Source organism: Sphaeramia orbicularis, chromosome 18 (assembly GCF_902148855.1).
Source record: "Sphaeramia orbicularis chromosome 18, fSphaOr1.1, whole genome shotgun sequence".
In the NCBI taxonomy this organism is placed as follows: domain Eukaryota; kingdom Metazoa; phylum Chordata; class Actinopteri; order Kurtiformes; family Apogonidae; genus Sphaeramia; species Sphaeramia orbicularis.
In genome coordinates this window covers 41921941-41938972 of record NC_043974.1, presented here as the reverse complement: position 1 = coordinate 41938972, position 17032 = coordinate 41921941, and the positions used below count along the sequence as shown (strand labels likewise).

Sequence of the window (17032 nt, the reverse complement as noted above, 5' to 3'; positions counted from 1 at the left end):
CTCCCCCCAACGATAAAACACACCACGTTCAACAGCTAAAAGTGCAAATTGTTTAATCTCAGCCACGTTACTTATATACAGTGAAGTTGACCCTAATAAATCATAAAATCACTTTCTCTCTTATTTACCTCAATACATTGCAAAATTTAAAACTTCTGGCTACTCCACGCTGACCCTAATACATTCAACAAAGCAAAAGTTAAGAGAGGAAAAAAAAAAAAAAAGAGAGAAGTAACTGTCTGAAATAAAAACACCAGAAAATGTACAATAATACAAATGGCACACCACAAATATGTTGTGTCAAATGTGACAGACTGATTCCCCCCCGAGGGTTGTAGATTCAAATTGAGGTTATTTAGTGAATTTCAAGCCCCCTTCACCATGACGGGCGCCTCAATTTGCTGTGCACACAACACCAACGCACACATTAACACACATCTTAAAATCAGGCACCAGAGAGATTGTCTTTAGACACGTGTGTTTGAGACATACATTCATTTGGGAAGGGTACACTCATGTCAGCCATGTGTTGTGTCACTGTGTGCACTTCCATTTGGGTCCCAAAGGATTATTGCCAGCTTGTAGAGAAGACATGCATTTCTGTTGTATCGTATAACAAAGCCAGTGATGGGTTTAAATGCGTACTATGATGGGGGGGGGGGTGTGTGCCCGTGTTTTGGTGTGTGGTGTCAAACTCAGGAATCATCTCAAGCCATCTGTAGGAAACTCTTCAAAGGCACTTAAAAAGGGGAAATGGGTTTCTTCTGGAGTATCTGTGATATCTGTCACCAGTACATCCAGACTAGAAACATGACTGGATCTTATATAAATGAAAACGGAGCCACTTCCTGTCATCGGTATTTCTTAGGAATTGACAGCAGTATAATGTTATCTTTAGTTTCGCTAGTTACGAGATAGATTCCAATTTAGCTCAGTAAATCAATAGCATTTGTTCTTCTAACGAATGTCTAATAAATATTGCTAATAAAAGAAAATTCAGTTCTTTCTTTTCAAATAAACACTTAATCCTGTCCACTGTTTAACCATAACAGTAGGTACCACCTCTACTAGCTAACAAATACCATACCTACTAGCTAGCATATACCACATCAGCTAGCTAACAACTACTTCCAAAATATTTTCAGCTGAAATTAGTTAATCTAACCACCGTTTACCTGCTTGGCTTGGGGTCGTTTGTGTTATTATTTCACACATTATGTAAAGTGTAGAGTGGGTGGGCAGTGGGGTACGACCTGAATGTCTTATGTGGTCCATCTGTGAGTGACAGCTTTAATGAGCCGACTTTAACCACAGCCACTGTTTGAAATTTTACCATCAAATATAATAACTAAATGGGTGTTTACTTACATCTAATAATGCCAAAGAGTGTTAGTTTTTGCACGGTAATTAACAGTGGCATGCTTAATAATAATAATGTGGTATAATAATGTGATTGTCATGGTCGCTACATGTACCTTCGCACAAAGTTATGGTCATTGTAGCTAATGTTGTGATCATGGTTGAGGCTAAGTATGAATTCTACTGAAACTGCATAGACAACAGACATCATTGTTAACCACAGCGGTTTACACAGACATCTGCAGCAGTTTAAAGGCCTATAAGCTCATCATCGCCGTCACTTGGAAGTCGACAGGCCAGCAGGCAGGTGTACCCCCACGCATCGCCAACTGTACACCTGCCAACGTACAGCCGATCATGTGTGACCCTGAGCTTGGATTCATTAAAAAAAAAAAAAATACAAATACAAATTAGCAACCTGCATTTCAGAACCAGTAACACCAAAGACATTATTCTGTTTGAACACACAGTATGAACATTCTTACGATAAGATATGTCAATGATGAGGCCTATGTTTTCTATTTTCTTGACTTGTGGGTCTGATTGTATCTGTTTCCAACAAAGAACCGTTTCATTTGATCACCTGTCAACGCCATATTTTTTTTTACCCAACCACTGCTATTTTCCATTCTTACAAATCTTTCACTAAAACAAAGTGACTATATGCCACTCAACATGATATGAAGGGAACTCATCTATTTTACCGAGATGTTCTGTGTCCAAGTTGAGTAACATGATGGATATGACAAATCTGCTGAGGGCATTTATTTTGAAGAGTAAAAACTAAAGTGATACGCATTTTACTATTGTTTTGATTGAGATATGCCATCGAGTCATAGATACTACATACGTACATACTGTGGGTTTCAATCGCAACTGATTTGAAGTACCAGTGGCAGGTAGTGGCTCGTTTTCACAAATGCGTGGAATAAATCAGGTTTCAGGTACAGATGGGGTAGTGACAATAGCCTGGAGCCTGGATGTTAGTGGCAGAAGTACATGGAGAAGATCCACATCTACAAATATACTCCATTGTCTATGTAAGACTAAGATGCAAATGCATTCACACAGTTGCAGTCATACAAAACACGTTTTTTCCATCATTTAACTAAAAACTCCTTTCATTCACTTTGACAGTAGTCTGCCTCTGGATAGGGAAGATTCTTCTGTGCAAAATGGAACTTCAATGTGCAGCCTAGTATTAATTAAGTGCACATTAATACTCACCTAAACTTACTCTCAAACAAGTGTCAGCCATGCTTTTCGTCTAAACTTTCTCATCGAGGTCTTTTTTCTTTTTTTTTTAAATGGTCAAATACTTGATTCCATAAGTCAATGAATCCAACTCAAAGCAATTTCAAAAGGCACCAGACTTGCACAGTGAGGGTGAGTCTCACCGCTCCCATGCTTCAGTTCAAACATATGTGGAAAGACTGGGTATCAGTTATTAGCAGGAAATAAAGAGGACAGAGGGCGGGGCTCATGGACCATGCATTTTCCTCCAGAGTTGTACTCGGGGTGGAGAGTTCAAATATTGTTATCAAAAGGATCATGTCGTAGTGCTGCACTGAGTCCGCCAAATTATCAGTTCTCTACTTCATGATTGGAAATTCAGAGCGCCATCTGGCCATAGTTCTGGGCAAAACGCCATATTAATGTCAGCCTTCAACATTAGCTAACATTAGTGTCGGACAGATTATATCCAGCACAAAGTGTGTTCCAGACGCTTGACCAGGTGAAAACACACCAAGATGTGCAGAGATATTTTAACACACACCTTTCCCAGCAAATGGTAAAGTTAACTAGAATGTGACTGAACACTAATGTTAGCCGTGGCAGTAGTGTTGGGCTACAGATAGAGATTTGGCAACATCGTCTCTACCACAAGATTTCCCGCCATTGTGCAGTCTTGTGTTATCTGCCGTCTTGCAGGGCAGGTTTTTGGCCTGCTGGTCTGCTTGGCACAGAAATGGCACAATATCACAATATATTATTATTATTATTATTATTCATCCCAGTAGAACATGTAAATATTGGACTACTTCGTATTTAGTTTGACTATTGGCACCAGTCCTTTTTCTGACAGTATCATCTTCTTCTACTATTTGTGCTGTTACAGGGAGGCAAGTGTTTTTGTCTGGAGGGAACTTTAATTTAAATATAAGAAGATAAACAAATGTGTTTAAAGTATCATGTGGTTATTGTGATGTAACCACTGTGGTATAAATTATATCAACAGGAATTTTGTCCGTATTACTCATCCATTTCTAACAGCAGTCAAAGGTTGTGATACTAAAATTATATTCCTATTGATGTAGAAATCCCTTAATAAATTTAGTTTCCCTGATCTTTTCAGATTTCAAAAAGAAGTGTTTGTCAGCCTCCCTGTGTTTCAAGACTTGAACTCAACAGTGTGATGTTATCCTTTTGAAAACAGCATTTGAGTTCCACACCCAGACGTCAGAGGAAAACGGCCACTGTGTGAATATGATCCAAGGGGAAAAGTGGAAGATACTCAAGTGAGCATGGGTACATCATCCTCTGAAGTGGTGTCCTCAGACAGAGGGATGAGCAGCACCTCATCATCCGAGGAGGACGAGAATGATGGTGAGGCGGAGAGGGGCATGGAGTTGGTGGAAGAAGAGGGTGAGGCTCTGAAGAGGGAGATACTCAGGCCCAGCGTATGGAAGATAGAAGCCAGAGAGGGGCTGCTTGGAGGGACACTGACAGGGGGAGTGTGGGGAGCAGATGGGGGCGGGGCTGGGGGAGCATAAGGAGGTGGAGGGGGGGACGCGACAGGCAGAGGAGGGGGCAGTTGCAGTAGAGGAGGCGGCGCCCCCTGCTGTTGCTGCTGCTGTTCTGTCTGAGCCAACAACCCGAGTTTCTGAGGCACCGGCTGGTTGACCGCCTCCACAGCTGACGAGGAGCTCGTAGGCGTGGAGTGGACTGGTCCGTTAGCGGCGGGAGCGGCGTCCGCCTGCTGCTGGCTGGAGCTCGAAGCCTGAGACGGTCTGGAAGGAGGTCTTGGGATGAGGCCCCACCTCCTCATGCGGCGAACAGCCCTGCGGACAAACCGGGGCCTGCGTCGGCGGTGTGGGGAGTTGACGGCATCCTGTCGGAGGAGCTGTAGAATCCCCCTCAGAGAGAGAGACGAGGTCTAAAACAGATGGAAGACGACAGCAGAGTTAGTACAGTTTAGATATTTTCAGTAGTTTTTACTCATTTCTTTTTAATTTCGGTTAAGTTTATAGTACTATTTTGAAGAACTAACACTCAGTTGAGCTGTGGAGCAGCTGGTCGGTGCTTTCTGTCCACATGTCTGTTTAGGATTATATTTGCATCTTAACCCTTTTAAGGCAGGGCAAGGCAGGTTTATTTATATAGCACATTTCATGTACAAGACAATTCAAAGTGCTTCACATAAAACATTAAAAGCATTACAGCAGGGAAGCAATAAAAAGTATAGGCACGAGAAAAAAACAAACCAAAAAAAAACAAACGAACAGATAAATAGATAAAACAGATAAAACAGATAAAAACTAAGCTTAAAAGACACAGTGCAGATCTGAACTGATAAATAAAAACCCTATTCAAATGCAGCTGAGAACAGGTGGATCTTTAACCTGGATTTAAATAAACTGAGTGTTTCAGCTGATCTGAGGTTTGGACACAGTTGTGTCGCCACCCAAGCATTTTGCATTCACCATTATTCAAATGACTGTAACTCCTGAACTGCTTGCAGTAACTCCTGAACTGCTTGCAGTATTCAGAAGATTCAAATGACATCTGAAAGCTGAGAATTGTATCTTTCTGTAAATAACACATTACATTAGAGGCCTGCATTGCCTGTGGGGGAGGGGTGGAAGTGGGAAGAGCAGAAAGTAGCAGACGAAGTGGGCAGACAACAACAGGTACAGTCAATGACACAGTTATTACTTTTAGAAAAGTTTTGGTGAGGTTTTAGCTGTGTTTTTGTGGTGAATTCTTTAAATAATTGTAGATAGTAGTGATAGGGCTGTTTTGGAATGTTCTACTAGTGTGTACTGCCAGGTTTTTGTGAAGTTTAGCCATTTTTTCACCTTTTTCTCCACTGTTTTTAATCTGTGTTTTCTGGTTTGCACAGTTCATTGATAGTTGTATTTTAGCTGTAAATATTATATAAATGTATGTATATTTATAAATGTAAATATATAGGCAGAGAGCTAGCCAGGACACTAGTTCTTACTCAAATAAACTACTAAGCCACAGTAAGAGAGGGGCAAGCAACATGTAAGTACAAGTTGAAGGCCTAGTGGTGGTGATGTTGATGTTAAGTCATGTGTCAACAATGAAGTTTATAAGATATTATCATTTAGGGGACTGTATTTTTGCTCAGAAGAATGTTTTTCCTTTAAAGAATTTTCATTTATGAAAGTTGTCTCACAGTTAGTACTGAATGCAGGTATTTTCTGTTTTTCCACTGTATTTTTGTCAAGTGATCTGGGTAATGCCATCTTCCAGTGTACAGCCTCCAAAACCCCTGCAGTGCTCTTATGTGTTATTTTTGCTGCTAAGCTTTGAGCTGACAAGACACTGGTCAAGTTTAGGAATTAATCTGTTGATTTTCCTTAATCTCCCATTACACACATCCCTCTTGTCATTTGTATTTCTATGTGTATTTTGCTCTCTCACCTCATTAGGGTTCTCTGTGGGGAAGTCTTCCACTGGGGGGATTATACCCTGGGCAATCAGCTGACCGTAGGAGGGCGGAGCCTGCTGTTGGATCAGCTCTGCTTCGTGACGGCTGATTGGGGCAAACATGCTGTAACAAAAAACAGAAGCAGTGAGGTGTTATCATACACAAACACTTCTTTATAGTGCAGACACTTATTTTATTACAGTTCCTCTCACAGTGTAGTACCACCACTATGTAAAGAGTTTATTCTTGTTATGACAGTCAGACGGAGATGAAATTCCAATTTCAGAGAAGCCTGCAGATGATCTGCTCTGGCAGAAGCAGCAGGAAGTACACAATATAAAACGGCTCAGTTCTTGTATTGAGTGAACTGAATGTCGTGGGAGGTCTTGCACTATTGCAAACAACTGAGGCCAGTATTTAGGAAAACATCGTGTGCATGTTGTGACTCAGGGTTTCACATCATCATTAGAAAATGTGCCATCACCCTCTCATAAACTGCTGAGCGCATCATTAACACTGACTTGCCGACTTGGAGAACATTTACACCTGCACCATGCTTTCAGAAAGCATCGAGCATTGTCAAAGGCTGTTACCATCAGCACACAAAATGTTTGACTTTATACAGGACCACAACACCACAGACTAGAAGACTGGCAAACAGCTTCTTCTTCTAGAGCAATTATTACACTGAACTCTGCGATAACCAACCACATGTAATAATCAACAATGTGCAATAATGAAAAGCCACCAACGTGCAATGATAATAATCAGTAATGTGTAGTAATCAAAAATGTGCAAAAATCATAATCAACAATGTGCAATAATTGCGTGTGTGAATAGATATCTGAATTCTAAAGAGTAATGTAAAAGGAAGGGGGAGATAAATATTCATTTTTAATAATATTTTATGGAAAGGGGGTGGGATTAAATAAATTGCACTTCTTCCCACCCCTTTTCGGGCATGTACATAAAACTATTGTGCTGTTCTTCTGCCTAAGATTGTCTTGATTGCTGATTTTTGTATCATTATTTATGTTTTGTTTCTTCACATATATGTTAAATTTCATTGCATGTTATTAATTCTTCTGTACAGCACTATTTTTTTGGAGGTATTTTTGTACAGTTGTTCTATGTCTTTTAATCTATTCTTGTATTTTATTTTTTTATTTTGTTTTTTATTTATTCTTCTGTACAGCACTTTGGTTCAGTGCGGTTGTTTTAAAGTGCTTGACAAATAAAGTTGGATTGAATGTTCAGAATAAATCACTAAAACAAATCAAATCAAATAATGAAAAGCCACCAATGTGTAATAATCAACAATAATAAACAATGTGCAATAACTACTGTATTTACCCGTCACATACCTTACCTGTCCTCTCCACCTAACTTATACTATTTAATACTATATCAATATTTTGCATTTCATATTGTATATTTCCTTTTTTTACTCAAGGTGTACCATCTCTATAAAGCACATCAGAATTTCACTGACATAAATTGAATCTTGAATCTTAAACCATCACACTAGATTTAATGGACACATAGGAAAAGGAAAAGGAAAGCTGTGGTTCTTTGTGCTCAGGTGAGATGTGAATAAACATACCTGTATTCCCTGGTTCTGAGTGAGTACAGTTTACATGTGCAGCCCATGGCGATAACCAGCAGAAGCCCACACACCAGGCTGCCGACTGTTGCCGCGGTGATGACCTTGCGCGGCAGGATGACCGTGCAGTTGAGTTCGTCTGTGCCGTCTTTACAGTCCACCTGGCCGTCGCAGCGCCACGTCTCAAACACACACCTGCACAGGGAACAAAAGGCCATTTGTGTGGGAGAGTCAGTGTTCAGGAATACTGTGTATGAAAGATTGAGTTTCACATTCTCCTGCACACTGAGGACAACATGATGAAGCATGTGAAGGTATAACTGCACATGAGGGGAAAATGGATTGTGGTTTTTCAAATATAATCTCTGGACACATCGTCAAATACTAGACCACAGGAAAAAGTTGAATCATCCACATGTAGAGACTGCATGTCATTACAGACACAATGAGCATCACAACTTTTTTTAAAATTTATTTCAGGAGCATCACACTGCACACTGGTCCACAAAATGAAGGACTTCAATAGAAGAGAATAAAGAAAAATTTACTTTTAGCTTGTTCAAAAGGAATTTGTTGAGTTTCTCCCTCATTCAACAGGCTGTAAAGCAAAGCTGTACAAATAAAATGGAATTAAGTGCTTTAAAAGCTTAATGTATCATTTAATTCTTCCTGTTCATCTTACTAGTGATTAGTAGGATGTTCAACCAAAATCAAATCAACTTTTAGTAATATAGCGCCAAATCATAACAAAAGTTGTCTCATGACATTTATAGATGGTCAAGACCAGACTCTTAATATAAAATCAAAATGGACACCCTGAACACTTAAAACAGTGTAAATGTGGCAGCTTTAAACAGGGCTGTCAAACTCTTTTTAGTTCGGGTTCCTCCAGTAAAACAATAGCATAATAGCCTATAAATAATGACAACTCCACATTACTCTCTTTTAGTGCAAAAATAAAATAATTTCATAATAATTATTAAATGGTTTACAAGTATAAATAAATGATGCTTCCACAAAGGAATGTGACTAACTTGAAAAAACTGAAATTTCTGAAGAAAAATATGTGCAATTTTAATAATGCCTCAACTTATCATCTATACATGTGCTTTACAGTGGATCGATAAAGGCTCAAAACGTTTAGGAACAAGATTAATAAAATAAAATAATAAAACATTTTGAGAGTTTGGAACTAAAATGAGTTTGACACCCTTGACTCTTAATATCTTCAGTGTAATTTTTGCACTTTGCAAATTCATCCCACGGGCCAGATTGGAACCTTCGTTGGGACAGCTTTGGCCCACAGGCCATATGTTTGATACCCCTGTCTTAAAACATCAAACTGGTCTACAGACAAACTGAAACCACACTCCACTGTGTGTTAATAACACATTCTGTGGTGTAACTTAACACATATTTATTTCTTATTTACTCAGGGTTCTTTAAACCAGAGCACCCGTACTGACCTGTCACTGTCACAATGAAAGGTCCCAGGTTGGCACACGGTGCAGTCCTTCTCGTCACTGCCGTCAGCGCAGTACAGCTGATAGTTACATCTCTCAGTGACCGGATAACACACGGGTCGACCAGGGAAGTGACTGGACGCCACTGTCCTCTGTCCTGCTACTCCACAGGCAAACTGGTTGGGAGCGCAGCCCCGGCATCCTTCCTCGTCCTTTCCGGTTTCGGGACAGTCCCATTTCCCATCGCAGCGCTGCCCCTGTGTAAAGCAGCCCCCTGCCGCTCCACCGCAGTGACCCTCCCAGGGAGGGCAGTATGTCCCAACATGGAACGTAGCATTGAAGCCGCTCCCCTCTGAGCCGGGAAGAGTCTGATATGTGAGTGACAGGAGGCCAGTGTGGGATTCAACTGGAACGGATTTATAGTTGGAGGTGCTGGTGATCTGACAGGATGCAGAAACAAAACATATGAGGAACATTTGGATAATGACTTAATCAGGGTTCCTACAGGTTTCTACAAGTTAAATTTAGACCTTTTTAAGACTACTTAGAACAGAATTTAATGCCCATTTCACAGCCATACTGGCATTTCCTAAGAATTTTACCTTAAAGTTCAGACTAGATTCTGATATAGACAAAAAAAGTAATTGCAAAACATCTTAACACTTCAGAGAGCTCTGAAGGATGACTTTAAGAGGCTGAAGGGTTTCTGAGGCAGAGGAGGAAAGCCAAAGGGGTAGCAGAAATATTTTCCAAATATGTAACACTTAATGATGCTGTTTGATCTTACTGAGATTAAAACGTTCATCTCTTACGTGCTCTGAGAATGCTTGAAAATTTTCCTAAACCACTTCTAAGCTACAACTCTTTCTACAGTGAGCGGATTTTCTAAAAAATAATAGCACATTTGTAGCATAACACTTATCAGGTAACAGACAGAGCTATAGAAGAATGACTAAAATATCCACTAAAAATATGCTATATGCTAACTAACAGCTGACTTACCACACAGTTATTAATAAACAGAGGCAAACATGCTCTCATTTTGAAACCTACATCACTAGTGGTTCTTTCATGTACTGTACAGAATTTTAGCCTCAAATAACGCAGCTATCCAACTTAAAAACAGCTGTAAACTTCAGAGCTTCAATAATCATCACCTGACATGGACTCATATAATTCGTAACAGATACGGAGTCAGTGGGTCACATGATGTGGAAGCTATTGGGAAAAATTTAAAAAAAAACTAGTTCTTCAAAAAAAAAGCTAAAATAAACTACCAGATAAATCCCCCTGAAGAAGAAAGAAACTCACAATTTTGATAATGTCTCCTCTGCCTTGCTGTCCATTGTAGACTGTAAGAATGTCCCCGGGGCCCAGCAGCAGTTGTGTCAGGTCCAGTCTCAGTGGCCTTGAGTCCTGAGGGTCTAGAGTCCAGACACAGAACAGCGCCTGGCCCCGCAGGGCTGGAGGGCAGAAGGTGCCATAGAAAGTCTGGAGAAGCCCTCCGCAGGGACAGTCAGTGGGGGCAGGGGTCACGGCGGACTCCCTGTGAACCTGTTGTCGATCCAGTTCAGCCTCCTCCTGCTGCCGCTTCTTCAACAGCTCCCACAGATCGGACTGCGAGTCCCGCTCAGATGTCCTGTCTGAGGTCTGGCTTTTATCTGCAACGCTGTTTCTCTCTGTGGAAGCCTCTACTTTGGTCTCCCCGTCCTGTGTGCTGTCACGTTTGGAGGGTTCTGGGGTCTCTATTTCAGCTCCACAGTCCTGCTCATCACTGCCATAGCCAAGACCCTCACCTAGACATTCAACCTGGCCGTTACAGAGCCACGACAGGGGGATACAACGGCCTCCGAAGCACTGAAAGGACGTCTCTGGGCATTCACCAATGTCTGGATGAATAGAAACAAAGCAGGGAACAAATGAAAATTAAGGATGACAATGACACACCAAATAGTTCTATTACCTTCTGCTGCTTTGTACAGGGTGTTGGCTCTTTATCCAAATAAAATTCCACTTTTTCTAAACTACTTTTTTTTTTCCCAAAACCAAGACTTTATGTACTTTTTACTTGCATTCCTACATTTTTGGTTGAGATTGCAGCTGTTGTGTGCAGTAGAAAAGTTTATTATAATAAGTGTATAAATGACTGAATGTATAATTCACAGTACATTATGTTTTACTGACAGAAACATTTTCAAAACATATGCAAATCACAAAAGTACATGGATATTGCAAAAACAATTTTCACAAGAATCATTCCAGTACTGACCAGTTAATGAAAACATATCAGGTTTTTTATACGTTTTCCTCGTGTATTTTTTATCTTACAACATTATGTGCCTTTAACCATACTCTAAAATTTTGGAAAGATTTTTTTTCTCTATACTTTATTAATACTTTCACACAAAATTCCAGGCTTTTCAAAGTCTAGAAAACAGCGTTTCAAAATCCCATACTTTTTAAGACTTTCAAGACCTGCGCAAGCTCCCTGTAAAGAACCCCTAGAGTTCATCATATACATTACATGTTAAATTTCACCCTGACAATGTACACAAAAAGAAGCTTACACGAAACCGCTGTACTGCCTTACCTCTGGCAAAGTTCAGCCAAAAGGACGACACAGGGTATAGATGCGGTAAGAAGTGGTGGATCACTGTAATGTTGCCTCCTGGGAATTCCATCGGCTGGGGCAACTTTGATCCACAGAGGACAACCGGCTCATCTCCAGCTGATGATTTTATGGACACCCATTCCTTTCTACACCGCGCCGTAAACTGGGAAAAGCTGAAGAGGGACAGGAGGACATATCGGTGTTTATAAAACCATAAAAAGCCACTGTAGCATCATATAACATATGACTGATCTTATTCAGTTTAGCTGAGGTGATGAGTTTCCCAGGCAATTTCCTATCTAAAGCAAACACCAGTGGCTAAATTAATGGTTCAGTGACTTCTAATACAGGTAATTTTTACCTGAGAACAATAGGCTCATCTTCTGAACCCTTGATGACCCAGCAGTCATTGGTCGGGCCATAGTGGTAAGAATAGCTATGGTAGGCCGAACTCTGGATCTCTCCTACTCTACCATCTGCAACTTGAATGGAACGCCCACAGTGGACTAAAACATAGAGAGATCATGGAGTAGTGGGTTAGAGTCAGTATACTTTTTTATTATGTTGTTAAATCTGTCAGTTGTGAAAAAAAATGTCAGCAGCCCCAGCCTTGAAGTTTAACATCAGTCACAACAAAACTAAGTGCTTCCAAACAACAACCAAAAACAGGGATTTGAAAATATTACAGTATCATTAATTCAGGAATACGTTTACTTTTTAGGGCGCAAGAATCACATTTAACTCTTACGTGACCTTTAAAAATCTTTCACTAACAACCAAAGACATAATACATCATAGTTTTGACTCGTATGTCTCCTTACCAGTGCAGACGACAACCTCAAAACAGCAGTGAGCTGCAGAGGAAACACAGGAAAAGCCAAACAGGTGATTTATTACTAGGACTGAAAGCAATTGTAAATGTGTTGAATGGAATGAGAAGTTCAAACACGACCTTAGCTCGATAAACATTTAAAGCAGGCATCATGGATAGATTCACAAACTGCACAATAGTGTAATTATATTTTCACTCACTTATTATGAAGATTAGCAGGGTACAGACGTTGTATGCCACTGTCATTTTGAAACTGCTTCTTCAGTAAAATGTTGGAAATTAAAAAGAAAAACTTAAGACTAATAGAAGGTTAAACATTGTCAGAGAGGTGCCATTTTAGGAGGAAGACTTTGCCTGTGGGGGGGAAAGAGATGAGAAAGATTAGCAAAGTCAAAAAATACATCAAAAAGGTTAAGCTGATAGCACTTAACTTATATAGCACTCTTTAGAACAAGGTTAAAAGTGTTTACACAGTAAAATAAAAGAAACCTATCATGACATGAAATAAAGAGAAACTATTTGCAACATACCAGTTTTGTCAACTACTGGCATTAATCAACTTTAAAAATTGCCTCTATTTTTTTTTTCTTGAGGCCAAAAGCAAGTACTATCCTCTACATCCTTTAAATAAAAAACACACACAATGCTTTATTTATTCCAAAAAAATTACTTTCACAGCTAGTCTTATCACGCTGTCATGTAAACGCTGAATCTCATTTAAAACTTCAGGAATTTTTCACTTGAACAATTCAGTTTAAGTTACAATGATTCTGACAATTATTAAAAATTATGGTTTTAAATCTTTTTGTATATAAATTGGTTTCACATCATTGAAAATTACAGCGCCAACATTTTTTTAAAAAAGGTAAGAGTGAAGAACTGCGAAATTGTGGAATTACAATATATACTGTTTTGTAGCCACATGGCCTGAAGTCAAAATAAAATTTAAAATACTCTTTAACCCATAAAGACGCAAACATCTGCCACAGACCAAAAACATCTACTGATTTAAACTGTTGATCCACTAATCTTATCCATCCATTTAAATAATTGGTGTAAAATAGTTATTCATCTTTTCATGATCATTAGATTTGACCCATTTAGATGTTAAAAGGCTCTGTAACTACCATGGAAACACAGTCATCTTCTACAACATTGATTCACCAGTAAAACCCATGGAGTTGGATCAGTGATGGTGGATGAACACACTGGGTTTAAGTTCGATTAATGATATATTTTACTGAAAAAGTCACTATTTCTTAATCTTTTTTCTGTTTTGATATAATAAGCTTTGAATTTACTGTGAGATTTTATGAACATCTACATTATCAGTCAATTAAAAATAGGAAAACAGATGGGAAAAAATGCAAAATTCAGAGGATAATATTATAGTAAATGGTGACAAGTCACTTAAGAAAGATAAACAGAAATAAAAAATCATTTGGAAACTGCCACAAAAGTCACACTAGGTCCTTATGGGTTAATTACTAACACTGTATGACACATAGAACTGAAGAAACACTTTTACAGTGAATATATAAGAGGCAAATGGTGCATTTTTAATTTTTTAGAGCAAGAAACATTTCTAGAGGAAACATCACTCCCCTAATATTTGCTCAAATTCAATTCTACATTTATTATATTAAACTAAACCACACAAACACAATAACACCAGCATCATGTCTCTAACCCTACTGACAAAATCCCCACAGTGTTTAATCAGTAGCTTCTCGTTTCCTATAAATGTAAACACTGCCCTTATTAATTCTTCAGACAGTCATTTCTATACTCGTATTTAGGGAAGACGACAGTATCTACTAATAGTTACCACAGTCGTGTTATGTTGTTATTCTGTCTCCACTTACACCACACAAACACGTAGTTTCCTTCCTATAATCATCTCAACAATGACGTCCGGAACGCCAGCATTTCCGAGAACCAGCACAAGCCGAATGAACTGTCCTTAAGTGTGGTTGTGTTCCCAGTGAAGGAGAAATGCTCCGTTATGTCCTAAAAACCTTAATAAGCCACCAAAAAGTTCAGAAAACATTTCGAAATGACGCCAGAGGGTGGTTTCGGTTTGATGAAGCAGGGAGCAGCTGCTCGCCCTCTTTAGTACCAACAGCTTTCATTGCTAGCTTCCTGCCAAGCTAACCGCTAATGCTAATATCCTCACTTCTGTCCCCCGGTTTAGTCGCGTTTTTTATGCCACGACACTCAGTAAAACGGGATTTAGAATCGACGTTAAGGGTTTTAGTAGTCAAACGAATCACAATATATAAGTTAGAAACTAGGAAAACAAAATAAAATGACCAAAAATGGCATAAGAGCCCAACACGTTACCATGTCAGTCGGCCTTTCTTGTTGACAAATTCTGAGCTACTTCCGTATGAATTAGCTCATGACGGGAAGGGCGGGGCTTACGGTGTCCATTATTATTTTTTCTTTCATTCATAAATCTCTACATTTTAAATAAACTTTGAGTCTACTAACTCTATTTACTGCATAGTCGATCTATATACATATATATGTGTATATGCGACGGTTATTATGATAAGAATGTCTGAAAGCAAACAAGGGTGAACTGCGTATTTCTTAACACGAGATGTCGCTGTTGATCGAAATATAACAGGAAGGTTAATTCACAAAAAAGGACCACAAATAGCAAACTATTATTATTATTATTATTATTATTATTATTATTATTATTATTATTATTATTATTATTGTTGTTGTTGTTGTTGTTGTTGTTATCATTATTATTATTATTATTATTATTATTATTATTGTTGTTGTTGTTGTTGTTGTTGTTGTTGTTATCATTATTATTATTATTATTATTATTATTATTATTATTATTATTATTATTATTATTATTATTATTATTATTATTATTATGTTATTGGCTGATTTCATTGATATCCCTTCTATAATCCTCTATGATAATTCTGATCTTACATTCATATATTAATGTGGTGTAAACAGAGCTACTAGTCTTCTCTGTATCAGTAATGTGGCTCCATTAATTAACCCATAAAGACCCAAACATCCACCGCTGAACCACATCACCTACTGATCTAAAATGTTTAATACCTGTTGATCCATTAATTCTATCAATATGTAAATAATTGGTGTAAAATACAGTTTGTCATCTTTTCATGGTCATCAGATATGACCCATTTGAACATTCAGAGGCTCTGTAGTTACCGTGGAAACACCATCATCTTCTACAACATTGATTCACCAGTAGAACCCATGGAGTGGGATCAATGACAGTGGATGGACACACTTGTTTTTATGCTCAATTAATGATATATTTTGTTGAAAAAGTCACTTTTTCCTCATTTTTTTCTGATTTGATATAATAACCATTGAATTTTCACTGAGATTTAATGAACATCTATGTGATTAGTGAATTAAATATAGGGGAAAATACACGGTTTACACTGAAAAATGCTAATTACAGAGGGTAATATTATAATAAATGGCAAAAAATCACTCAAGAAAGGTGATATAGAGAGGAAAAATTCATTTGGGGATTGTCACAAAAATAGCACTGGGTCTTTATGGGTTAAAGAGTAAACGGATGACTCTTTGGTGCCATTTCACAAGAGTTAATGTAGTTTAATTGGATTCATTCACTTTTGTAATGTAAAGTATGGCTCCATTAATTAACCCATAAAGACCCAAATATCCACCGTTGAACAACATCACCTACTGATCTAAAATGTTTAATACCTGTTGATCCATTAATCCTATCAATATGTAATTAATTGGTGTAAAATACAGTTTGTCATCTTTTCATGGTCATCAGATATGACCCATTTGGATGTTCAGAGGCTCCATAGTTACCATGGAAACTGTCATCTTCTACAACATTGATTCACCAGTAAAACCCATGGAGTTTTCATATACATAAAGCTAAAATGTCCAAAACATCCCCATCATTTCAATTATTTTTAATAGAACTAAAAATTTGTTTTGAGTCTCTAAAACATATTGAATTTAATTTAAAAAAAAAAAAAAAAAGTGTTTATAAGCTCTTCAGTTTCACTATAATTACCTTGAGTACATTTGTCTGCCACTTCACATCATCACTTTTTTTCTTCTTTTTAACTATATTTTTAATTATTGTTGGATATTTTGTCTTTTTGTTTAATTAATTCATTTATTCTTGTAGTCTCTATGTCTTATTATTAGTTTATGATTATTGTGTCTTGGAATGTCTGATGTTTTGTATATTCTTGTTATATTCATATTTTTGTATGTTCTATTGTTGAATAATAAATGCATTCTTCAATAAAAGTAAATAAATAAAAAAGTAAAACCCATGAAGTTGAATCAATGACAGTGGAGGGAGATATTGGGTTTATGTTGAGTTCATGATATCTTCGCTAAAAAAAAGTCACTTTTTCTTCAGTTTCATCTGTTTCTGACATAATGACCCTGAAGTTTAATCCGAGCTTTTATAAACATCTTCATGACC

General features: G+C 38.1%; 1 protein-coding gene across 2 annotated transcripts; it reads right to left on the bottom strand.

Moving 5' to 3' along the window:
* Window positions 1–36: 36 nt before the first annotated feature.
* lrp10 (low density lipoprotein receptor-related protein 10) lies at window positions 37–14930 on the bottom strand. 2 transcript variants are annotated; one of them, XR_003938084.1, is made up of 11 exons: window positions 14890–14930; window positions 12747–12900; window positions 12536–12568; window positions 12076–12220; window positions 11694–11887; window positions 10415–10992; window positions 9107–9543; window positions 7641–7835; window positions 6031–6160; window positions 1679–4516; window positions 37–1639 (listed from the first exon to the last, which is right to left on the bottom strand). XR_003938084.1 is itself a non-coding variant. In XM_030162144.1 (10 exons), the coding sequence occupies exons 2-10, from the start codon at window positions 12790–12792 to the stop codon at window positions 3875–3877; spliced, it is 2400 nt and encodes a 799-aa protein (XP_030018004.1). In that variant the 5' UTR covers window positions 12793–12900; window positions 14890–14930; the 3' UTR covers window positions 37–3874. The 2 variants fall into 2 exon arrangements, 1 of the variants encoding a protein (XP_030018004.1); XM_030162144.1 differs by having other exon boundaries at window positions 37–4516.
* Window positions 14931–17032: the final 2102 nt, after the last annotated feature.

Excerpts from the sequence above, each read along its gene's own strand:
- lrp10 (XM_030162144.1), bottom strand. The coding sequence starts at position 12,792 with ATGACAGTGGCATACAACGTCTGTACCCTGCTAATCTTCATAATAA. Across the intron at positions 12,569-12,746 it reads CCTGCTAATCTTCATAATAA|CTCACTGCTGTTTTGAGGTT; the intron begins GTGAGTGAAAAT and ends TTTCCTCTGCAG. Across the intron at positions 4,517-6,030 it reads CCACAGAGAACCCTAATGAG|ACCTCGTCTCTCTCTCTGAG; the intron begins GTGAGAGAGCAA and ends CATCTGTTTTAG.